Raw genomic sequence first — 25,946 nt, 5'->3', positions numbered from 1 at the left:
AAATGGCCCTAAGTACATACCTATCCATTAATACTTTAAATGGACCAAATGCTCCCATCAAAAGATATAGGGTGGCCAAATGGTTTAAAACTAACAAACAGGATCGATCTATGTGCTTCCTGTAAGAGATTCACTTCAGATCTAAAGGTACATATAGACTGAAAGTGAAGGCATGGGAAAAGGTATTTCCATGCAAATAGAAACAAACAGAAAGCTGGAGCAGCAATATTTATTATCACATCAGTCAGATTGGCTATTTTTAAAAGGACAAAAAACTGTTGTAAGGATGTGGAATAAAAGGAACCCTTGTGCACTGCTGATGGGAATGTCAATTGGTGCAGCCACTCTAGAAAACAGTATGGAGGTTCCTCAAAAAATGCAAAGTAGAACTATCATGCAATCTAGCAATTCCACATCAGGATATTTGCACAAAGAAAATGAAAATACCAATTTGAATGGGTATTTGCACCCCTATGTTCACTGTAGTATTTATTATTTACAATAGCCAAGATACGGAGGCAACCCAAGCGTCTGTCTATAGGTGAATTGATAAAAATGTATGGTGACAGTTTGGAAATAGATTTACTATGAGGATCATTTCATAATATGTAAAAATATTAAATCACTTCAATGTATACCTGAAACTGATAGGATATTGTATGTCAGCTATACTTTAATTTAAAAAAAAAAAAGGCTGGGTTTCAGGTTAGGTTTGTTGTTTTATGATGCCTCCATTTGTTGGTGTTTCCTCCATTAATATCCTATTCAAACTGAACTCTTTACTTGACAAATGTGCCTAATTCTTTTCCATTTTCTACCTTTTGCTCATTGCACCTCCAACTCTTGGAGTGCCCTTCCCACTCATTTCTTCATGCATGGAATTTTACTGATCTGTCAGAGACCTGCTTAGTCACTGCCTCTGTCATGACACTATTCTTGAACCCCAGCCACAAGTAATCTCCGCTCTGTTTGTCAGCTACGTAGCAATTAGCACAGTCTCTGGTGCACTTTTTTGCTCAGTACATGCTAGTGAATGATGTTAAAATTCCACTCTGTAGCATTGCGTGTGGATTATTTTGTATTCATAGAATACTTTTAAAAGCTCACATAAGCTAGATTTTTTTCTAAGCTTGTTGTTTTAGAGGAAATGGACAGTCATAATGCATAAGCTAATGTGTAGTCAGAGAAGCTGACTAGAAGATAAGTCTCTTATTTCTATCTGAAATTGCAAGTATATTTAGAAATTTTCTCTAAGTAGTTTTTACATACCTCATTTCCTTTTCGTCAGCAATGTTTTGTAGCTGCAGGTGTAAAAAATGTAGGTTGACCACATAAAACCGTCTTGGACACAGACTGTCATTTTGCTGATTCCACTGGATAATAGGTGTTTTAAAAATAATAAAGGGTATTTAAAATATGCTTCTCTTTTGGATTTTCTCAAAAAAAAAAAAGACCATTGATTACAAAAGCCAGATCACATTTCTCCATGTAATTAAGGGCATTTTTGATGGTTGCCATTGCCATACAGGTTTTGCTTTATTCACTTTATTTCATTTAGTATTTTTAAAGGTATTGAACTAAGAACTGTGGAGGGGATGAGGGAAATATAAGTGTCTGCAAAAACATAACCTCGTCTGGAAGAGATAATGAACAATGCAAGGTAGTATAAAATCAAATTATCAGTGTAATGGTACAGATCTTGGATTCAGAAGATGGAGACAGTTACAATCTTTTCTAAATAATTTAGTACTTGATTACCCACTGTCTTGTACTATGTATTAAATTACTTATAAGAAACATTCAAAAAGCTTTTGCCTTACAGTCTGCATAAAGTACCCCTCGGTTTTTCTGATTTTGATCCAGTGGTAGTCCACAGGGCCAGCCCTTGCAGTGAATCATTCCTCAAGGGATCACCTCTTATTCCTGGAATTAAATTCTGTCTCTACCAATTCGTGTGAATAGCTAAAAGATACTGGTCTCAAATTCTATCCAAGTATTCACAGTCTTTACTCTAGATGTATTATCTGCAAAGCATCATTATTATTATTATTACTATTATTATTATTAGTTTTGCTTTTCCTTCTGGATTTTAATTTCTATGTTTTAATTCTGATAATATTTAATTTGATAGGGAAAAATAAAACCCGTGTTATGTGCCTGATAACATGCTAGATACTTTTCACATGTATTCTCTCATATTTATCTGTGCACATAAACCACAACTTTCTTCTAGACGGTTATTATTAATCATTCTCATTTTTGAAGTTAAGAAAACTGATATCCAGAGAGGTTAAAATAAATTGTCTAACATTTGAGCAGGCAAGACGTCAGCATCTGGTATTAGAATGTAAGTTTGGTTGCTTTTTTGAATTAGAGTTTACTAAAAGACAAAGAATTAAATATCTTGTGCTAAAAAAAGTTGAGTAACAAGTAGCACAGAATTGAAGATGAGACAGAAAATAGAAGAAAATACCATGAGTAGGAGACCCAGAAACAGACCCATGAAGGCTTCAGATATTGGAATTGTCAGGCATAGATTTAAAAAAAAAAACAACTGTGTTGCTATGCTCTTTTCTACCAAATACAAGCACGCTTGAAATTGTTAAGAAACTGAAAAATGCCAACTGGTGACATTGTATATTTGAAAAGGAAGCAAATAAAATTTTAGAATGGTAAAGTATAAGTGAAATTAAGAAGATGGTTTGATAGACTAGACACTGCTGAGGAAAGAGCCCATAAACTGGATAAATGAGTATTAAAAACTATTCAGAATGCAACACAGAGAAACAATACTTTGAAAACTGCAACAGAGTATAAATAATGAGAATAAGGCCTCTAACATTTATTCACTGGAGTCCAATAAATATTAGCTATTATTATTATTACTGTGTCACTTCTTGCTTAAAAATTTTCAATATTTCTCACTGCCTACAGAATTAAATATATACTTGTATACTAATAAAACTTCCTTCTACTTAAACTTAGCCTCAGCTTTTCCCTAACACAAGATAACAGCTTTGTCTTTGCTCTTTTTACCTCCATGCCCTTCCTTAGGTTTTTATGTTCCGTCTAAGCTTTCTTGCCTGAAAATGGAAACCTTTCACAGGCCTCTCTTCCTTCCCAGCCATGGTCTGGTGATTGTTTCCCCTCTTGGTGTGTCATTGTGCTGCCTTTATTATCAGATCTTAAGTCATTTGCATTATACTTTGTCTATGTATCTGATGTCACATTTGATTATATACGTCTTGAGGGCATGGATTTTTAGACATTTTATCAAAATTTATATATTTTTTAAAGCAGTTTCAGTTTCCCAGAAAAATGGAGCAGAAGGTATAGAGGTTTATTTCTCTCATGCCCCACACCCACACAGGCACACCTCCCCCCCACTATCACATTACCTGCTGTGGTGGTACACTTGTTATGGTCAGCAAGCCAACATTGACCTGCCCCTATCATCCATTGTCCATGGTTTATGCGAGGGTTCACTCCGGATGCTGCACATGCAATGAGCTTAGACAAATGTATAATGACATGGATGCACCAACACTACTGTACAGAAGAGTTTTACTGCTGTAAAAATCCTCTGTGCTCCATCGATTCATCCTTCCTTACCTTCCACTCTCTGCCTAGAGGTTCTTTTTAATTTATCCTTAGAACATAACATACTGCTTGACACATAGTTGCCCCCAAATAAATGTTTTTAGATTATATGGCTGAAAGAATGAAAGGGAGGGACAAATGGGAGAGAACTGGAGCTTCTTTTAATTGTCTTGCTGACTGATATTTTATCTCTGTTTCAATATTTACTCATAACAATTCTATCCTAGTCAGAAGAACACCTAACGTGACCATCTTTTAAAACTCTGCATATTCTTGAGACACTAATTCAAATCTCATCTTATCCATTAAACCTGAGTCAGGAGTGAACTCTGGGTACTTTTAAGACATATTTAATAAATGATCTATTTAATTCAATGTGTCACATTTGTATTTTTCTGTTGTTGTTTCACAAGCCTATCTCTGGACTCCCCAGTGTAACTGACTTATATTTTATATGATGGGTAGAGTTTTTATCCCCTCGCTTTTAATAAGCAAGAGGTGTTTTCATGAATTATTACTGTTTACTTAGGATTGTAGACAATGGCCATGGAACAGAGAAACCTGCTAATCTATAAAGAATTCACAGTCTTAGTTTCCTTTGCATGAGTTCAACTGTCTAGGACAGAAAATTATTGGGAACTAATGAAAACAAATTTTTTTGTTTTTTTTGGATTTTTTTTTTTGTTTTAGATTTGAACTTGCAAGAGTCTCCATACAAAGCTGTAGAGGATTGCCAAATTATCATTAAAATAATATAATTTCCGTGGGCTAGCAAGAGTTATTTAGAGAATTTTCCGTCCTTTTCCAAGTATATTAAACATTCCAAAACTGCATCTTTTTTGTTATTTAGTTTTGATAAAAATTTAAGAAGAAAGTTTTATGCATGTTGCTGGTTTTAAAGTCATCACTTTATTTCTCCTCCAACCCTTAATACTAAACATAATGGAGAGATTTTTGAAATTTCATTCAAGTAATTTGTATAAGAAGATGTGCTTATCTGGCTGTGATAGTTTTGTGTCAGTCTACATTGCAAAACTATTGTGCACAAATGTCAATTTTTCCTCAGGTTAATTCACTGGGATGCTTCTCAACAGTTTGATGGATTTCTGGGAAAAGTGATTTGAAGAGGCTTGAATTTGGGTTTTATGACTCAGGGAGATACAAAACTTCCAATTCAATAAAGATCAAAACCCATTTGAAAGATTATGGGGAAAACTTAGCCCAATCATATAAAAAATTATATTCATCTTAATTAAGATGAAGTTTGGGCAATTTGTATAATGTAGTCTTGATAGCTGTGTTGGGTGATCTATCATTAGGAATTAATAATAGTACTCTTCCTTCTTGGAATAATACTACAGAGTATAGTTACCATTCCAAAAGAAAGCAAAGCATTCAATGAATATTATCCTTAAAATATACTTCTGTGCATATTCTTCACTATGATCCTGTAATTGTTACCAGTTGTTAAGTTGAAATCTCAATTCGTGTTGACTAAAGTGATTTCAAGTCTTGAAAGGTAAACTGAGTGATTAGGTTTATGGCAGTTTTATTTTTATTCACAGATAATGCATCTGAGGTAGCAATTACTGCTCCAGGAAATAGTAACCATAGAAACAGCTCGACAGGCCCAACACCTGACTGCTCACCTCCATCCCCTGACACTGCCCTCAAAAATATTGTAAAAGTAATTCGACCTCAGGTAAGTGCCCAGAATGACATCATCTGCAGTAGTGTATATTGTTTTTGAATCATTGCATGTATACTCCTTATATTGCAATGCCTAGAACATTTTATGATCTGCAAGTACATTTAAACAAATTTTTTCTTTTGCAAATACATTTTTAGATTAAAAGGAAAGACTTAGAGAAGGATGTTTCCCTCCTTGGAAACATCCAAGGAAACATCCTTCCTTGTTTCCAAGGAACATCCTTCCTTGGAAAATTCATTATTTTTGGAATAATGAATTTGTATACTACATGAGAAAAACAAGTGAAACTTAGAGAAATGGCTATTTTACATCATTTCCTCTCACGTTTTGATAATCATGCTCTAATTATTGAACTGTTACATGTTTTCTGAGTTTTCCTGCTACTTTTGTCTTCATTTTCCTGGACATGTTGCATTATTTGTGATCACTTCTCTATCTTCCAAACCAAGTTGTTTTGATAGTTTTCTTTAAATTCTCTATTCTTTATGGTTTACAACTAATTTTGTCTGTGTTTGATAGTGCATCTCTTTTTGCTCCTTATTTGTCTCCAGTGCTCACTTTCTTCTAGCTTGTCTCCCTCTACCTTTTGTTCTTTTTTATTTTTCAACTTTTCTCACTTGTTTGTATGGGTTTCTTTCTCTCCCCTCTCCTCTTTCAGTTGGATTTCCCAGTAGGCGGTTTGCAGGCAAGCTTTAGAAATATCATTGGAACAAGCTGTTCTGTGATATTTCATTGAAAATAGCACTTATAAAGCTGTTTGCATTACATTTTTTGCCAACAGATGGACTCAGAACATGGAATTGGTGGTGTTCTCAACCTGGCTCATTGTGAATGGGCCTCACAAAATCCAAGAGAGGGGGACTTTGGATCCAATCAATGCCATTCACCATCTACTTAGATATATAGTATGAACAAATCCTTTGAGCCAATTTGCAAGAGAAATGTCTCTTTTTAGGACTGTTTTGGTCTAAATGAGCAATGATTTGCTTAATATCTTCAATATGATTTATTTTAGTTTATTTTCATTATAATCATCCTCATGAATAAAATGGTATTTTAACTTCATATATTCACTGTAGCTTATAGAACACTTTCACATAAACTGTTTCATTTAACCTTCATTAATTTCAAGGGAATGTCATAGTGTTATGGGTAAGGATATTGACACTCTAAAGGGGTGAACTTGTACAACTGATTCAAAGTTCCTTCTCTTTTTTTTCTCAATGTAATAGTTGCCTCTTCCAGTCCTGCTCAGAGATTAGAAAAATCTTCTTGCGTTTGTACAACATCTTAATGAGGATGGAGCTCAGGTTCATTCAGGCAAGATAACATTTCACGCAGCGTCCCAACTACTGGAGGAGGAAATGTCTTCATAGATCCCTTCTTTCTTTTCAGAAAAAATTGATCTAGTTCATTTGCTTCAAGAAATAAACCTCACTACAGCCAGATTTAGATGCTAAATGTCACATTTGTCTTCACTGGTTCTCTCATTATATGAAGGTGTTTCTGGTGTTACTGTGCAGTCATTACATTTTCAGCATTTTTAATTACTTAGGTAGGAGGTTATCTTATATGTAAATGAGTGTGACATCCATTACTAAACACATTTTTATATCAACGTAAATTATCTAATGTAAACGCATTTAGTCACCCAATGAATAAAACGCAAATTTCTTTCTTTCTTTCTGTGTATTTGTAATCTAATCAACTCTAAGAGATCTTACTCTATAAATTCTTCTTTGTATTCTCTGTCATACTTTTATTTTAGTTTATTTTGGTAAATTGAAAAAAGTAGCAGTGGCCAAAAATTCCATTTTGACTTGATTACTTGGTTTTGTCGTTATTAAATATTTATGAAGGCAACTCATTCCACCTTCTTTTCTTAAATGTTGTAATGATGATTTAGGAAGGGAAAAAATTAAGTGAGAAAGTCAGGAAACTAGGGTGATGGTATTTAAATTTGAGCCAATGCAGCCTGTAAGTATATATATAATAGGACAGTAGCAGCTAAGGTGTGTAGTTGGAAAAGAATATTGGGCTACTCTTCCTTTCACCTCAGAGACTTTGGTGCTTTACCTATTTCTTCTTATGAGTTCTGATCTTCTGGACTCCATATTCATTGTAAAAAGCAGAGAATAGAAAATTCAAGCGGAGGCACCTCGGTGGCTCAGTCAGTTAGGCATCTGCCTTGGCTCAGGTCATGATCCTAGGGTCCTGGGATGCCAGTGTCAGTATCTGACTCCTTGCTCAGTGGGAAGCCTGTTCCTCCTTCCCACTTGTGCTCTGTCTTGCTGTCTTTCACTATCTCTCTCTTTCTCTCTCAAATAAATAAATTTTTTAAAAAGTTCAAATGGAAGTAATTATAAGGGATTTTAAATAGGACATGTGATTTCAGAAAAAGGCTTGGAGACTAGAGGGTGTGGATGGGGGACAGCTAGATGGATAAAGTAGTGGACTCCCTGGTGTGTTCTGACAAGTCACAGGTGTGTCAGGGATGGAACACTGTCAAGAGTTTACTGTTCCAAAGAAAAGATAATTATTGGCTAGCTTATATGAGAGCCCATATTTTTGATCACAGGTTTAATCCTCTAAAGTATTTGCTAATTCTGGCTTTATGTGTGGAAATGCAAGAAATGTGAAATTAGGTTGACTTGCAGTATTCAAACTTTTTTTTTCATTTACTAATTACACATTAATAACATGGTTGAAATTATTGTTTCACTTTTAAAACTGGTGATGAGCCTTGGAAATAAAAGTATAAGAACAACTCTTATCCATGAATTTACATTTATTTGCCCAGGTATTAGCAGATGTGTTCATTCTTATTGTGAGAAGAATGACCTAGAATAGATGAGAGATGAAAACAAAACTTTCATCTCATTCAGTGGAGACTTCTTAGAGCAAGTTACTTCTCCTTGCCTCATATGCATGTCTTAACGTAATATACTTTTTTTCATAACTCTACCTGTAAATGGAGAATATCCCCAAGGAGTCCTTGCTGTCACAATGAGGTAGGCCTGATTACACCTTGCATGTGTTTCTGATTAGTGTGTTAATAACTTGGAAGTTACCTACTTATGGTGCTTTGTTAAGTTTGATTTTATTTAGCTTATTTACTAACTCACTAAGTCACAGCTGTTAGTCCTGTATCTTGCGTTTGATCTTTTTACCTTTGCTCCTTTGGGCTCTTTCATGTCTCAAAATTCTCCAGATTGTGAAGCATTCTATTTTCAATTCACAGAGGCTGAAATATTTTTATGCTACTGGTAAACCTTTGTTTCTCTCCAGTATATTGACCCAAAAGGCTGAGTTTCTCTACTTAGATGAATTCACAAGGCTGGGTTTATTTACATATGCTGGAAAATAAAATTATTTTGAAACTTGAGAAAGTACTTCTAAATACTTGAAAAATTATTACTGTTGAATAAATTTTAAGTAAGTCTGTTGAAACACCAAGTTTTCTTCTTTCTACTAATCATATGCTACCTGTAATAACTTTTTGGTTTTTTTTAAGGTTTTTGTGGTGAAACATCTTTTTCCCCCTAACTGAAAAATAAAACACAATTTGATGAATTTTGACTATTTGTATATGTAAGTGTAACCACTACTCAAGGCAAGATATTAAAACATTATCATCATCCCAGAAAGTTGTTTCAATCAACTATACCCAGTCTCACCTTAGAATAACTCCTTTCTGATTATCATCACCATAGGTTAGGATTGTCTGTTCTTAGACTTTATATAAATGGAATCCTACAGTATATGTGTGTTTTATGTATGTCAGTGTCTAACTTCTTTCACTCAGCATAATGTTTTTGGGATTTGCTCATATTGTTCTTTTTTGCTGAACAGTATTCTCTTGGAGCAATATAGTACAATTTATCTCTTTTCCTGTGGATCAATATTTGTGTTTTTCTGCTCTTTACTATTTTGAATGAAAATGTTGTGAATACTAACATTTACATCTTTTATAGCTATGTATTTTCATATAGATACCAGAGTAGAATTGTTGGGTCATAGATAGAAGAGTAAATAACTTTATAAGAAACTTCCCTAAAATTTTCCAGAGTAGTTGTTCCATTTTATAATCCCCAACAGAAATGTGTGAGAATTTTAGTTTCTCTACCTTCTCTCAAACATTTGGTGACTTTTAAATTTTTTTTTAGTTTAGCCATTCTTATGGGAGTGAAAAGATTTCTCATTAGAGTTTTAATTTGCATTTTTCTGATGACTAATAATGTTGAGCACCTTTTCCTGTGGCTATTGCCCATTCTTAGATCTTTTGAGGCATGCCTATGCAAGGCTTTATAATGCAGTTGTTTAATTTCCCACTTGTTGATTTGTCCTGTAATTCCTAGAGATATGGGTCCTTATCAGGTTTCTGTACTGTAAATATTTTTCCTCAGTGTGTGGTTTGCCTAAATATCTTTAATGGTGACATTGGTGAACAGAATGTTTTAATTCTGGTGATAGCCAGTGTATCAATTTTTTTTTTCTTTCATGGTTTGTGCTTTTTGTTTCTTGTCCAGGTTGTGAATATATATATATATACACATTTTTTTAATAAAAGCTTTCTGGTTCTTGCTTTTATATTTAGTTCTATGATCCATCTCAAATTGTTGTGTGGTGTGAGGTAGGAGTTGAGATTATTTTTTTTCCCTACATGGAAAAAGACTTTCCTGTCCTCATTGACTTAATACTTTAGTATTGTTTATTACTTTCACTTTCCAATTGTTTGTTGTCAATATATAGAAATGCAGTTGAGTTTTGTATTATCCTTTTATCGTGCCAGCTGGATAATTTCATTTTAAAAGTTTAATTTTTAAATAGAAATACATTTCTTAGAGTTGTGTCTGTCATTGAGATTAATGACAGTTTTACTTCTTTTCTAGTCTTTATATCTTTTGTTTCTTTTCCTTACTGCTGTGCCTGTAGTGCAATGGTGTATAGAAGTGGTAAATCCAAAAATCCTTGCCTTATTTTCTAGCTTTGAGGGAAACCATTCAGTATTAAGCATAATATCAATTATAAATTTTTATATGGACCATTCTACTCCTAGTTTGCTGAGTTTTTAGCATAAAAGGTTGTTGATTTTTTTTAACTTTTTCTGTATATATTTAGCTAATCATATCATTTTTTTCTCCTTTTTTCTGTTGATAAGTTAATTTAATAAGTTAAATTAGTTAACTTAATAAGTTAAATTGTTTTATTATAAATGTTAATTCAACTTTGCGTTTCTGGGATAAATACCACTTGGTTATGATGTTTTGTACTTTTTCTGTGGTATTTGATTCAAAAGGCAAATTGGATAAAGCTTTAGTGTGTAGAGAGATGGATTAGATGTAAGGGAGTCAAAGATGACTAATGATTTGAGCCCAGTTGGCTGGGATTTTGAAATGATATTTATAGATATAGGAAAGACTTGAGCAGAAGTTCATTTTGATGAAGGAGAAAGATGATAAATTTGGTTTTGTAAACATACTGAATGTGGGGCATGATATACAAATTAGGAATACTGGAGTGGAGCTCTGATGAGAGAATTGGAGATTAAGGTGAAGATTTTATAGTCAGTTACAGAATTTGATGGTGAAAGGAAATAGTACCAAAGATAGGGTGCTAGGAAATATTTACGCTTAAGCAATGTAATATTTGTCGAACACCTAATATAATTTAATTTTCATAGTATTTTAGAATTGATATTATTATTTTAATTTTATAGATGAAGAAATTGAGAAGGGAGAAGTTTAATAACTTCACATATACTTCAGGAAGGCCTTAGCAAGAGAGAAGGAGCACTGAGAGATATAAAAAAGACAAAACATTACCATGAATATAAAGGGAAAAAAGAAAGTTGAAGAAGAGATTAGTCAAATTGTCAAAAATCATAGAGTGATGATGTAAAAGACAGATTGAAATGTCACTTTATTTGGTGGTTTTGAGGGCAAAGGCCATCGAGAATGCAGAAAAGGTAGAAGCTTAAAATAGGGATTGTTGAAGAGTTGGGGAAAAGCAATGCATTGATTGCAGATTATTCTTTTGAATAGTCTGGTGGTAAAAGGAAAGAAAGTAATATGGCAGTGTGTTGAAGGAAAGGCAAAGTTGAGGAAAGAGTTTTTCTTTTATTTTGGATGCAGGAAATTAAACTTGGTTGTAGAAAATGGGAAAGAGGAAACAAAGTTAATTGGAGAGATAGGAGTGATGAGGACTGAAATATTAAATTTTATAATAGGAGGTGTGACTACATGCAATTAGCTTCAAACTTCAAATATTCTTGGCATTACTGGACACAGGAGATACTTTGGGTAAAGCATTAGTTGTTAGAGCACTGGATTCTTGAGCTGTGCTCTTGGTGGTGATTTTAGTCAGATGATTTTTTCCCGCTTCTTTCTTCTGTTTTATGACACATATCAAGTGTAAAATAACAAAAGAGAGTGTTCAGGAAATGGCCCTAGGTGAAGGCAGAGAAAGAGTCTATTGTTAGCACAATATTAGAAACCCTCAAAACATATACTTAATATTGAACATTATAATAACATTTTAGTGAAGGTAAGTAGATGTTAACAGGAAGTCAACCTGAAAAATAGGAAAGTTATGATATCTTGAAGTGTCCCTGGTACTATCCAGATCTTACCTCATACTTTAAATTCTATCCCTCATACTTTAAATTCCATCCTAAGTGGAATTCAACACAATGAAATGACTACAGGGTGCATTCTTTTGCAGCTAGTGAGGGACCCTATCAAAAAGAAGCAAACAGGCCATAGAGGTAAAGAAAAGAAAAAGTCAAGGGGCCAGTTATTCTTTTTTTTTTAATAATAAATTTATTTTTTATTGGTGTTCAATTTGGCAACATACAGAATAACACCCAGTGCTCATCCCGTCAAGCGCCCCCCTCAGTGCCCGTCACCCATTCGCCCTCACCTCCCGCCCTCCTCCCCCTCCACCACCCCTGAGAAGACTCCCAGAGTTAGAAGTCATCCATGTTCTGTCTCCCTTTCTGATATTTCCCACACATTTCTTCTCCCTTCCCTTATATTTCCTTTCACTATTATTTATATTCCCCAAATGAATGAGAATATATAATGTTTGTCCTTCTCTGATTGACTTATTTCACTCAGCATAATACCCTCCAGTTCCATCCACGTCGAAGCAAATGGTGGGTATTTGTCATTTCTAATGGCTGAGTAATATTCCATTGTATACATAAACCACATCTTCTTTATCCATTCATCTTTCAATGGACACCAAGGCTCCTTCCACAGTTTAGCTATTGTGAACATTGCTGCTAGAAACATCGGGGTGCAGGTGTCCCGGTGTTTCATTGCATCTGTATCTTTGGGGTAAATCCCCAACGGTGCAATTGCTGGGTCATAGGGCAGGTCACATTCCCACCAACAGTGTAAGAGGGTTCCCTTTTCTCTGCATCCTCTCCAACATTTGTGGTTTCCTGCCTTGTTAATTTTTGCCATTCTCACTGGTGTGAGGTGGTATCTCATTGTGGTTTTGATTTGTATTTCCCTGATGACAAGTGATGCAGAGCATTCTCTCATGTGCTTATTGGCCATGTCTATGTCTTCCTCTATGAGATTTCTGTTCATGTCTTTTGGGGCCAGTTATTCTAACGAGACTGAGGAAGATAGATTTGAAAAAGATGAACTGTTTCTGAGTTCCTACCCATGATGGACCCTGTTTAGATCAGGTGATAATTCAACTGAAGAAAATAAATATTTTGGATATTCTTCTGGATTTTGTGTGGGCTTAATGAGCTAATAATAAGTTAATGATAAACCATGCTATCTCTCTTCAATTATGGGATTGCATAAAAATCTTGCCAAATCTAGAATAACATTTTACTGGGCACTGTAGGGTTATAGAATACATATGCTAAATTTTAAAATTAGAAATGAGAGTGGGTATGTAAAGAGCAGAGGCATGTAACTCAGAAAGAGTACAAAACATTGTATTGGGTTGCCGCAAAAATAGATAAGGAATAAAGAGATCTTCAAAGAGATAATCTTTTCAAAATATATTTTTTATTATTGAGTATTGAGCCATTTATTTTCATTAGTGAGTCTGTGTTCATTTATTTCTTCTAAAAGCCCTGCAAGGTAGGTACTGTTTTCTTTGTTTCACTGATTGGGGCTGAGACTTAGAAGGTTGAATAATTCGCAGGGTTACATAGCCAGCGACTGGAAGAGCTCTGGTCTCCTCACTCCAGTAGCCTGTTAATGTTAACTAGCTCATTGGGGAGAAAATAATCAAGGTGAAATATTGATATTCCAAGGGGTTTATGAAGTTTAGGACGAGAATAATAGATTGGAAAAAGGAAGAAGAGCAGAAACATAGATGGCAACAGTTTGTACCCCAAAATTGGGAAGCAAAGAAGACTATATTCAATAATTTGGAGTCTTGCCACCAAAGGCAAGTGAATAAAGGTTAAAAGTACAAATATAAGAAAGAACATAATCTTAGATGAAACAAAGAACAATTTGGAAAGGGGGAAGAGATTAAGAGAGAAGTCTGTGGCCCTGACAATTGACCAGTAGCCCTTGACAAATTAGAATTTCCTGGGAAGCTTTAAAAAAATAAATAAATAAAAAGTCTAGGCCTAACCTCAGAAGCAATTAAATCAATAACTCTAGAGGCAAATATTTTTTAATCCGGTATTCTTGTATAGGCTATAGACGGTCCATGAAACTCATGGAATCATATGCAAAATTTTGCTTGTAGGTGACTTTTTCTGGGGATTAAATTCTAGTCAAACCTATGTCATAGACCTACCCTCTGTGTAACCTTTATGACCTTCAATTTGTCAGTTAAGTGAGAGTGGTATTTGCCTTACATGGCTACCTAGTAAAACTCAAAGCAGATAAAATGTGCCGTAGTGTGGTGTAAATTGTAAAGCTATAGGGTGACCCATTTTGTTATCATAGTGGTGATTAAATCATATTTGCCCACATTTGAAATACAACCTTTGAGGGACAATCTTCCTACTCCTATGGTCTCATTTACAAGTAGGTCTGATGATAGCAACCTTGGTTTCAACACATGTATGTGAGAGCCTTTTAAAGTTTCCCAAATCATTTGAATCTACCTAGGATGATGCTGGCTAAATATGGGGTGATCACTACCTCGAGCATTTCATTTTTTAGAGTTCTGCATAAGAGAGCCATAGAAAGTAGAAACTCCTGAGATTTGGGGTAGGCAGTCGGGATAGGAATGCATGGATGAAATATATTCTCTGGGGAAAATTTCCTTAAAAAATAAAATATCTACCAGATAGTAGCATTGGTATAACTGCCTTAAATGTCTTAAATAGCAGACTAGAATTTGAAATCTAGTCTCATCTCTCCTATTAGGTCTTCTGTTATTGACTTGCCCTGGGTAAAGTTAAAAGCCCCCAGTTACCTCTGCCTTTAAATTCATGGAAACCTATGTGACCACATAATGAATAGTATATCTAATGTATACAACTGAAGCTGATCACTTCAAATTCCTAACCTGGTGTTTTCTAATATTGTGAAATTTAGCTATGAAGGCACCACAGAGTACTTTGTTGCTTTATTTATTCATTAATTTAATAGATATAGTTGAGTGCTTACTGTATGCTGAATGTCATAAGTGGAGATTTGAATATGAAAATGATGTAAAGGAATGGTGAATCAATTGAGGGAGACTGTATTCTAAACAGATAATGTTTGGAATTCACTGAATGCTCCTGGGGCTCATTCTCCGACCTTTTCTCTTCTCAGTCTACTCCCACTCTCTATGTACCCACATCCAGTTCCAGAGCTTTAAATACTATCTATATGTGGATGACTCCTAAATTTCTATCTCCAGCCTCAACCACTTTCCTGAACTCTTGGCCCATATCCAGCCAGCTACTCTAAATCTTAGTTGATTAAAGAATATTTTAAGCTTAGCATGTGTAGCATTAAACTTTGCATTTCACTTAATGGCAGTCCGGGCTAAAAGAATTGACTCCAACCTTGATTCTTTTCTTTCTCTCACATCCCCATATCCAATCCAACAGAAAACCCTCTAGACCTATTCCTAAAGTGTGGCACAGGACCCCTGGCAGTTTCCCAGACCCTTTCAGAAGTTCTATGAGGTCAAAACTATCTTCATAATAATACAGAGACATTTTGCTTTTTTCACTCTTATTTGTAAGTGAGTGCTCCATGGAGTTTTCCATTGTTGCACCATGACATGCAGTGGCATCACGGCTCTGATGTCTAATGAAATGTGTACTTTTATATTCTTAGGTTTTAAAAGTATCTCGGGTTTAGTTTTTAATGTATTAAATATTTACAGATATGACCCTCATGAACAAAAACTTTTTAGTATTCTCAATAATTTTTAAAGGTGTGAAAGTGTCCTGAGATCAAAGTTTAAAATTTGCCCTCTGATTTCCCTTTCAAAATATTTCTTGACTTGGGACCCTCTTACCATCTGTTCTCTGTCACTTTCCTATAAACCATTAACATCTCTTGCCTGAATTTTTGAAAAAGTCTCTTACCCTATTCCTGGCATTGACTATTGTACCCTTATTGTGCTTTTGCAAATTAGCAGATAGACTTTTATAAATCAGATCATGTTAATTCACCTGGCCGACCTTACAATGTCTCCTCCCCTCACTCAGTGTAAAGGTGTACAGTACCTTAAATAACTTTATTTTATCTTCTGACCTATCTTCTGCTATTCTCTACCTACTTCATTTTTGCCAGCCTTCCCATCTTGCCTGCATTACCTTGGATAAGCCAAACAGTTCCTGCCTTAGGAATTTTGTTCTCATCATTCACTTGTCTGGAATGTGTTTCTCCCGGAGACTTCGTGGCTCATTATCTTTCTTTGTTCAGGTCTTTCAGATGCCACCTTATCAGAGAGACCTTCTCTGAGCACTGAATATAGTAAAGTAGCCATAACTTTACTTTCTGTCTCCTTTATAGCATTTTTCTCCCCTGAATTAGTATTTGTGTGTTGGTTGTTCAGTGTCTTCTTCCCCATTTGAATGGATGTTCCATGTTGTTGTATTATGATGATGATTAATTCAGTGCTCAATCCCAGCACCTAGAACAGCACCTGGTATGTAATTGGTGGTCAACAGATATATCTGAATAAATTAAGTGAGTGTGGTTGGGTAAAGGGCAGTGAAAACTATTTTAGGAAGAGGGTACTCAAATCAAACTTATATTTGAATAGGAATTTGTTAAATGAAATGGTAGATATACAGTCCAGGGATAAGGATAGGAGGAACAAGGCATTTATAATTTTTTTACTTAAAAAATATTTTATTTATTTTTTCATGAGGGACACAGAGAGAGAGGCAGAGACACAGGCAGAGGGAAAAGCAGGCTCCATGCAGGGAGCCCAATGTGGGACTTGATCCAAGGACCCCAGGATCATGACCTGAGCCAAAGGCAGATGCTCAATTGCTGAGCCACCCCGGTGTCCCTATAATGTTTTTTACTTAATACTATGCCAAATTCACTAGATATTATAATAAATCAAAAAGTCCCCACCAGATGTTTTACCCCCTTCCCCATAATCGTCATGTCCTAATCTCTCTGGAGTACTCATTCTGAATAATAACCTGGGGGATAAGAGAAGTTTCCATGGTCAAATATGTTGAGGGAGTACAGGGTTAAATACTTTTCTTCACTGAAAGATTCTTTATAGCTTTTCCCTACAGCCACCCTAGAAACCCATTGATATTTTTCACAACTAGTGATCCACAAAACACAATTTGGGAAACATGATCTAGGTCATTGGATATACTTCTTTACAACTGACCCTAGCAATTCCATTTTAGTTAGATTTTTCCACTCATTCTGCACAAGTTCATACTGTTGAGAAAGGGAACATGCTGACTCAGCAATAAATATGTGTCCTTCATTTAGCGTGATCAGAGTGATACCTATACACTCTACTTAATCCTCTGAGCAACCATGTGAAATGATAGGACCATTTTGATTCCTATTTCATGTATGAGGAAAAGTAAAGTTAGTACCCTGTATATTGTACTGTGTTGAAAAAATGAGTTTTAAATCAATGGTGTTAAATGACTGAAAAACAAGTAATTAGAAGGATCTATATTTTTCACTATATTTTTCAATATAGAAGGATCTATATTTTCATTCATTCTAAAATACAGTATTATTTTAACATAATTCTATTTTACATTGATTGAATTCGAGTCAGAAAATTTGTTTCAATCATTATGTGGGTACTATGAAGTATAAAAAAGTTTACATAGTAGATTTCAGGTGACAAATTAACTACACTTCTTTCTTTCTCTCCCACATTCAGAACCAAGTGAGAAATGATTGCAGAAGTTGGGCAGATTAAAATCAAATGTCATAATTTTTTATTATTGCTGATAGAACTGATTGGATAGTGTGATTCTAGATATGTCGCCAAGTGTGCTTGCTATAACTTTGCCCCTAAATTAAACACACATCTACCCCATCACTGGCAATCTGCAGGATGATTTTGCTATGAAAGAGCAAAGAATGTATACATTATGCTGATATGTTAGGGGAAAGTGCTCTAAGATGAGGCTGGGGAAGATGGGGAACCAAGCAGATCTCAGTATGAATTGTAGATTTTACTCCATGTGCAACTAGAGGCCAGTGAAGAGTTTTAAACAAGGATGTGACGTGATTTGATTTACATTTTAAAAAGATACTCTGACTAGAGAATACTTTATGTAGAGCAATCAAAAGCAGGGGAAATAATTAGAGTTTTGTGGTTGCCTAGGAGAGAGAGTGCAGTTGTTTGGATCAGGGTGGTAAAGTGAAGGTATAGAGAAGTGGATGGTTTTGAGACACATTTTCAAAGCAGAACCTGTGCTACTTACTGTTGAGTTGAATTCAGAGGATATAGGATATAAATCAAGCCTGTCAAGGTTTATGGCTGTAAGAATTATGACATTTACTAAAATGGTGAAACCTAGGGGTTTTTGTATGTTTTGTTTTGGTGTTGCTGGGAATGGGGAGCAAGAGTCAAAGTTGTGTTTTGGCTACATAAAATTTGAGGTAAGGAAATACTTGTAGATGGGAAGTAGATGGTTAGATATAAGTGTTTCTAGTCCTTCCACTGTGTACCTTAAGCATTTTATGTATGCTTCTATATTATTTTTATATGGATATTGTAAAAGTCTATGCATCAAAAAGATGATAAAATTTTATGGAAAGCATATTAATTGTATTACTCTTTATAAAAAGCAGAAATTGAAAATGATCCCTAACTAGTCTATAAAATTCCTCTTACACCCAGTACTCATCCCATCAAGTGCCCCCCTCAGTACCCATCACCCAGTAACCCCCACCCCCGCCCACCTCCCCTTCCACCACCCCTAGTTCGTTTCCCAGAGTTAGGAGTCTCTCATGTTCTGTCTCTCTTTCTGATATTTCCTACCCATTTTCTCTCCTCTCCCCTTTATTCCCTTTCACTATGTTTTATATTCCCCAAATGAATGAGAACATGTAATGTTTGTCCTTCTCCAATTGACTTATTTCACTCAGCATAATACCCTCCAGTTCCATCCATGTCGAAGCAAATGGTGGGTATTTGTCGTTTCTAATGGCTGAGGAATATTCCAATGTATACATAGACCACATCTTCTTTATCCATTCATCTTTCGATGGACACCGAGGCTCCTTCCACAGTTTGGCTATTGTGGACATTGCTGCTAGAAACATCGGGGTGCAGGTGTCCCAGTGTTTCATTGCATCTGTATCTTTGGGGTAAATCCCCAGCATGCAATTGCTGGGTCGTAGGGCAGGTCTATTTTTAACTCTTTGAGGAACCTCCACACAGTTTTCCAGAGTGGCTGCACCAGGTCACATTCCCACCAACAGTGCAAGAGGGTTCCCCTTTCTCCACATCCTCTCCAACATTTGTGGTTTCCTACCTTGTTAATTTTTGCCATTCTCACTGGTGTGAGGTGGTATCTCATTGTGGTTTTGATTTGTATTTCCCTGATGGCAAGTGATACGGAGCATTTTCTCATGTGCTTGTTGGCCATGTCTATGTCTTCCTCTGTGAGATTTCTGTTCATGTCTTTTGCCCATTGCATGATTGGATTGTTTGTTTCTTTGCTGTTGAGTTTAATAAGTTCTTTATAGATCTTGGATACTGGTCCTTTATCTGGTACATCATTTGCAAATATCTTCTCCCATTCTGTAGGTTGTCTTTTAGTTTTGTTGACTGTATCCTTTGCTGTGCAAAAGCTTCTTATCTTGATGAAGTCCCAATAGTTCATTTTTGCTTTTGTTTCTCTTGCCTTCGTGGATGTATCTTGCAAGAAGTTACTGTGGCCAAGTTCAAAAAGGGTGTTGCCTGTGTTCTCCTCTAGGATTTTGATGGAATCTTGTCTCACATTTAGATCTTTCATCCATTTTGAGTTTATCTTTGTGCAGCACTATTTTTTAAACTTTTTTTAAAATCAAACTATAGATGACAAGCAATGGTATATTTGTTTCGGGTGTGCAACATGGTAATTTGACAATTCTATTGTTTATTCAATAATGTTTGCAATAACTGTAGTTACCGTAGAGCATTATCACAATGTGATTGACTATATTTCTTATGCTATACTTTTTATCACCCTCCTTATTTATTTTATAACTGGAAGTGTGTACCTCTTAATCCCCTTCACCTATTTTGCTTATCCCCTCACACCCTTCCCTTCTGGCAACTTCCCTGTTCATTCTCTGTATTTATGAGTCTGCTTCTGTTTCTTTTTTGCTTGTTCTTTTGTTGTTGTTTTTTTTTTTTGTATTCCATTTAAGTGAAATGAAATAATATTTATCTTTCTGTGTCTGACTTATTTCAGTGCATAATATCCTCTAGGTCCATCCAAGTGCTGTAAATGGCAAGATTTCATTATTTTTCATGGCATTATTTTTCATGGCTGATTTCATATTTTTCATTAATTTTCATTATATTATGTATATATACATGTTTTTATCAGTTTATCAATAGATGGGCACTTAGATTGTCTTCATATCCTGGCTATTATAAATAATGCTAAAATGAACATAGGGGTGCATATATCCATTTGAATTGGTATTTTCATTTTCTTTGGATAGATACCCTGAAGTAGAATTGTTTAATTTTTTGAAGAATTCTGTACTATTTTCCATAGTAGTTGCACCAATTGACATTTCCATCAATAGTCCACAAGAGTTCTCTTTTCTCCACAGCTTCACAGTGCTTGTTATTTTTTGTCTTTTGGGTAATAGCCATTCTGACTGGTGTGAGGTGATATCTCATGGTGGTTTTGATATGCATTTTCCTGATGATTAGTGGTTTTCAGCATCTTCTTATGTGTCTTGGCCACTTATATGTCTTCTTTAGAAAAATATCTATTCAAGACCTCTACCCATTTCTTAATCAGATTGCTTATTTTTTTGGTAATAAGTTTTATAAGCTCTTATATTTTGGATATCAAACCATTTTAACAATATTAATTCCTCTGATCCATGAACATGGTATAGTTTTCCATTTATTTCCATTATCCATTATCTTTGATTTGTTTTATCACTATGTTTTAGCTTTAAGTTTCAAAGTACAGGTCTTTCATTCCTTACTCAAATTTATTCCTAGTTATTTTTCTTTCATGCAATCATAAACAGGATTATTTTAATTTCTCTTTCTGATAAGTCAATATTATAAAGGCATGCAACCAGGGGAGCGGAGTTAAGGTGGAGGAGAAATAGGGGACCCTAATTTCATCTGGTCCTGAACCGCTGTTGTGTCTGGTGACCACTTTTCAAGCAGGGGCTCAGCAAGAGGCAGAACCTCATCAAGACTCACCTACTTCCCCTGGGAGGAGTGTCCTGGGTGTGCACCACAGGAATCTGTAAAGTTTGGACACTTGAAACTTGGTCACATGCTTGAGATAAAAACACTTGGTCACAGGCTGGGTAAATAGAAACCCGGAAGATAAGAGTGATTGACTGCTTTTCTGTGAGGGCTCACTGAAGAGTGGGGGTGGTGGGAACTTTCAGCTCCGGGGCTAGAGATCCTGCTGCCACCATTTTCGTCCCCCACAAAGGCTCCAGAGCCAGGTACACTGAGCCAGCAGAAACTTCAGTCTAATACCAAGTTTACTGATCATATAGAGCTGCAAAACTCCAGCTCTTGGAGAAAGAAGTATATAGCATTCATGGTTTTTCTTACAGTTTTTTTAGTCCTTTGGTTTTATATCTTATTTTCCTTTTCAGCTATTTTCTTATTTTATTAATTTTTTTAAATTTTCATCCTTATGTTTTTTTGTAAATATTTTTCATTTTAGGCTACCTCATTGTATTCAAGTGTATTTTTGCATATATGTAAGTTTTTCTTTCTTTCCTATTTTGGGATCTAGCTTCTTCTAACAAACAGACCAGGAACTAATTTATTGTTTTGTTCTGTTCAATTTCTTGTTTGACTTTATTCTCATTTTTTTCTTTTCCTTTTGGTTTCTGTTCTCTTCTGATTTATGTAATGTATATTTTTCTGGTATCATAGTTGCTATTTTTGTATTTTCTCTCTCTTTCATCTATTCTTTACTGGACATAATGACTAGATGAAATAATTCACCCCCCAAAAAAGAGAACAACAGGCAGTACTCACTTCCAGGGATATAAGTAAGATGTCAGAGCTAGAATTCAAAATGATTCTAAAGACACTAGCTAGGCTTGAAGAAAGCATAGAAGACACCAGAGAATCTGTTACCGGAGAAATAAAAGAACTAAAATTTAATCAGGTCAAAATTTTTTTTAAAAAGGCTCTTAATGAGATGCAATAAAAAATGGAGGCTCTAACTGCTAAGATAAATGAGGCAAAAGAGAGAGTCAGTGAATTATAGAACAAAATGATGGAGAATAAGGAAGCTGAGAAAAAGAGATAAGCAACTACTGGATCATGAGAGGAGGATTCAAGAGATTGAAAAAACCATAAAGCAATATGGGATTAGAATATTAGAATTGGGTCCCAAAGGAAGAGGAAAGAGAGAGGAGCAGAAGGTTTATTTGAACAAATTATAACTGAGAACTTCCCTAATCTAAAGAAACAGCCTTTCAAGTCCAGAAGGCACAGAGAACGCCCCCCTCAAAATCAATAAAAATAGGTCAACACCTTGACATATAATAGTAAAGATTGCAAATTTCAGAGATGAAAGAAAGAAAGAAAGAAAGAAAGAAAGAAAGAAAGAAAGAAAGAAAGAAAAAAAATCCTAAGAGATCCTTAACCTACCAGGCTAGAAATATAAGGCTGGCGGCAGACCTGTTCACCAAGACCTGGCAGGTGAGAAAGGACAGGCATGATACATTCAAGGTGCTAAATGAGAAAAATATGCAGCCAAGAATACTTTATCCAGTGACTGTCATTCAAAATAGAAGGAGAGATAAAAATCTTCCAGGACAAACAGAAACTAAATGACAAAGCAATCACTAAACCAGTCGTGCAAGAAATATTCAAAGGGATCAGTTAAGCAAAGAGAGAATCCCCAAATAACAAAGACCAGAAAGGGACAGAGACAATATAAAGAAACAATGATGGGACACCTGGGTGGTTCAGTGGTTTAGCGCCTGTCTTCAGCCCAAGGAGTGATCCTGGGTTCTCGGGATCAAGTCCCACATTAGGCTCCCTGCATGGAGCCTGCTTCTCCCTCTGCCTATGTCTCTACCTCTCTCTCCCTATGTCTCTCATGAATAAATAAAAATAAAATCTTAAAAAAAAAGAAACAATGACTTTAAAGTTAATACAATGGAACTAAATTCATATCTTTTAGTAGTCATTCTGAATGTAAATGGGCTAAATGCCCCAATCAAAAGACACAGGTATCATATTGGATTAAAAAAATAAGACACATTGATATGCTATCTACAGGAGACTCATTTTAGACCCAAAGACATCTCCAGATTGAAAGTGAGCAGGTAGAGAATGATTTATCATGCTAATAGACATCAAAAGAAGGCTGGAGTAGCAATCCTTATATTAGACAAATTAGACTTTAAAACAAAGACTGGAAAAGAGATGAAGAATAACACTATAACATAATAAAATGGTCTATCCCACAAGAAGACCTAACAATTGTAAATATATGAGCCCCTAACTTGGGGGCAAACAAATATATAAACCAATTAATAACAAAATTAAAGAAACTCATTGATAATAATACATTAATAGTAGAGGACATTAAGTCACCCACTCACAGCAGTGGATAGATAATTTAACCAGAAAATCAATAAGGATACAAGGGCTTTGAATGACACCCTGGAGCTAATGGACTTCACAGATATATGCAGAACATCCTAAAGCAATAGAATACATGAGTGCACATAGTACATTCTCAAGAATAGATCATAAACTGGGTCACAAAACAGGTCTCAAACAGTACCAAAAGGTTGAGATTATTCTCAGCATATTTTCAAATGACAATGCTTTAAAACTGAAAGTCAACTACAAGAAAAAATTTGAAAGGGACATAATTACATGGAGGTTAAAGAGCATCCTAATAAAGAATGAATGAGTCAACTAAGAAATTAAAGAAGAATTTTTAAAAATCATGGAAACAAATGAAAATGGAAACACAGCAGTTCAAAACGTTTGGGATGCAGCAAAGTTGGTCCTACGAGGGAAATATAATATAGTAATACAAGCTGTTCCCAAGAAATGAGAAAAGTCTCAAATACATAACCTAAACTTGCACCTAAAGGAATTGGGAAAAGAAACAAATAAGGTCTAAATGTAGCAGGAGGAGAGAATAAGAAATATGAGAGCATAAATCAATGAAAAATAGCAACCAAAACAACAGTAGAACATATCAATGAAACTAGGAGTTGGTTCTTTGAAAGAATCAATATGATCAATAAACCTCTCAACAGACTTATCAAAAGAAAAGATAAAGGACCCAAATTAATAAAATCCTGAATGAAAGAGGAGAGATCACAACCAACACCGAGAACATCAAACAATTATAAGAGGATATTATGAACAATTATATGCCAACAGATTAGGCAATCTAGAAGAAATGGATGCATTCCTAGAGATGTTTAAACTACCAAAACTGAATCAGGGAGAAATAGAAAACCTGAACAGATCCATAACCACCAAGGAAATGGAAGCAGTCATCAAAAATCTCCCAATAAACAAGAGTCTAGGGCCAGATGGCTTCCCAGGGGAATTTTACCAACCATTTAAAGAACCAATACCTATTCTTCTGAAGCTGGTTCAAAAAAATAGAAATGGAAAGAAAACTTCCAAACTCTTTCTATGAGGCCAGCATTACTTTGGTCTCAAAACCAGACAAAGAGCCACCAAAAAGAATTACAGATCAATATCCTTGATGAGTATGGATGCCAAAATTATTGCCAAGGTGCTAGCCAGTAGGATCTAAGAGTACATGAAAAGTAGGACATGAACAAGTGGGATTCATTCTTGGGCTGCAAAGAAGTTCAACATCTGCAAATCAATCAGTGTGACACATCTCATTAATAAAAGAAAGGACAAGAACCATATGGTCTTTTCAATAGATGCAGAAAAAGCATTTGACAAAATACAGCATCTTTTCTTTATAAAAATTCTCTGCAGTATAGGGATAGAGGGAACATACTTCAATTCATAAAAGCCATGTATGAAAAACCCACAGTGAGTATCATCCTTAATGGGGGAAAATTTTGAACTTTTCCCAAGGTCAGGAACATGACAGGGATGTCTGCTCTCACCACTGTTACTCAACATAGTACTGGAAGTTCTAGTCCCAGCAATGAGACAACAAAAAGAAATAAAAGCCACCCAAATTGGCAAAGAAGAAGTCAAACTTTCACTATTTTCAGGTAGCATGATACTCTATGTAGAAAAGCCAAAAAACTCCACCAAAAAATTGCTAGAACTAATTAAAGGAATATAGCAAAGTGGCAGGATATAAAATCAATGCATGAAATCATTACATTTTTGTACATTAACTATGAGGCAGAAGAAAGAAAAATCAAGGAATTGATCCCATTTACAATTACAATAAAAAACAATAAGATACCTAGGAACAAACTAACAAGGAGGTAAAGAATATGTACTTTGAAAACCATAGAACACTTATGAAAGAAATTGTGGAAGACACAAAGAAATGGAAAAACATCCCATGCTCAGAGATTGGAAGAACAAATATTGTTAAAATATCTATGCTATCCAAAGCAATCTGCACATTCGATAAAATCCTTATTTAAATACCATCAATTTTTCTCACAGAGCTGGTACAAACAATCCTAAAATTTCTATGAAACCAGAAAAGACCCTGAATACCCAAAGGAATGTTGAAAAAAAAAAACCAAAGCTGGAGGCATCACTTCAAGCTGTATTACAAAGCTGTAATCATCAGGACAATGTGGTACTGGCACAAAACAGACACATAGATCAGTGGAAGAGAACAGAGAACCCAGAAGTGGACCCACAACTCTATGGTCAACTAATCTCAACAAAGCAGGAAGGAATATCCAATGGAAAAAGACAGTCTCTTCAACAAATGGTGTTGGGAAAATTGGGCAGTCACATGCAGAAGAATGGAACTAGACTATTTTCTTACAACATACACAAAAATATACTCAAAATGGTTGAAAGACTTAAATGTGATATAGGAATCTATCAA

The 25,946-nt window shown here is 35.1% G+C and overlaps 1 protein-coding gene across 26 annotated transcripts in view; it reads left to right on the top strand.

Annotated features, from left to right (window-relative positions):
• ANKS1B (ankyrin repeat and sterile alpha motif domain containing 1B) overlaps positions 1-25,946 on the top strand; it is a 1,023,959-nt gene that overhangs the window by 398,097 nt on the left and 599,916 nt on the right. For all 26 annotated transcript variants that reach the window (XR_011994937.1, XR_011994938.1, XR_011994935.1 and 23 more), the window contains exon 11: positions 5,166-5,302. Coding sequence is in view for 14 of the 26 variants with exons in the window: in XM_072724641.1 (XP_072580742.1) it covers positions 5,166-5,302 (137 nt within the window). In the remaining 12 variants the exon portion in view is untranslated. The remainder of the gene's footprint in view (positions 1-5,165; positions 5,303-25,946) is intronic.

This window comes from Vulpes vulpes, chromosome 10, assembly GCF_048418805.1.
Source record: "Vulpes vulpes isolate BD-2025 chromosome 10, VulVul3, whole genome shotgun sequence".
Lineage (NCBI taxonomy): Eukaryota > Metazoa > Chordata > Mammalia > Carnivora > Canidae > Vulpes > Vulpes vulpes.
Note: the sequence above shows the minus strand (reverse complement) of the source record. Positions and strands in the feature narration are given on the sequence as shown.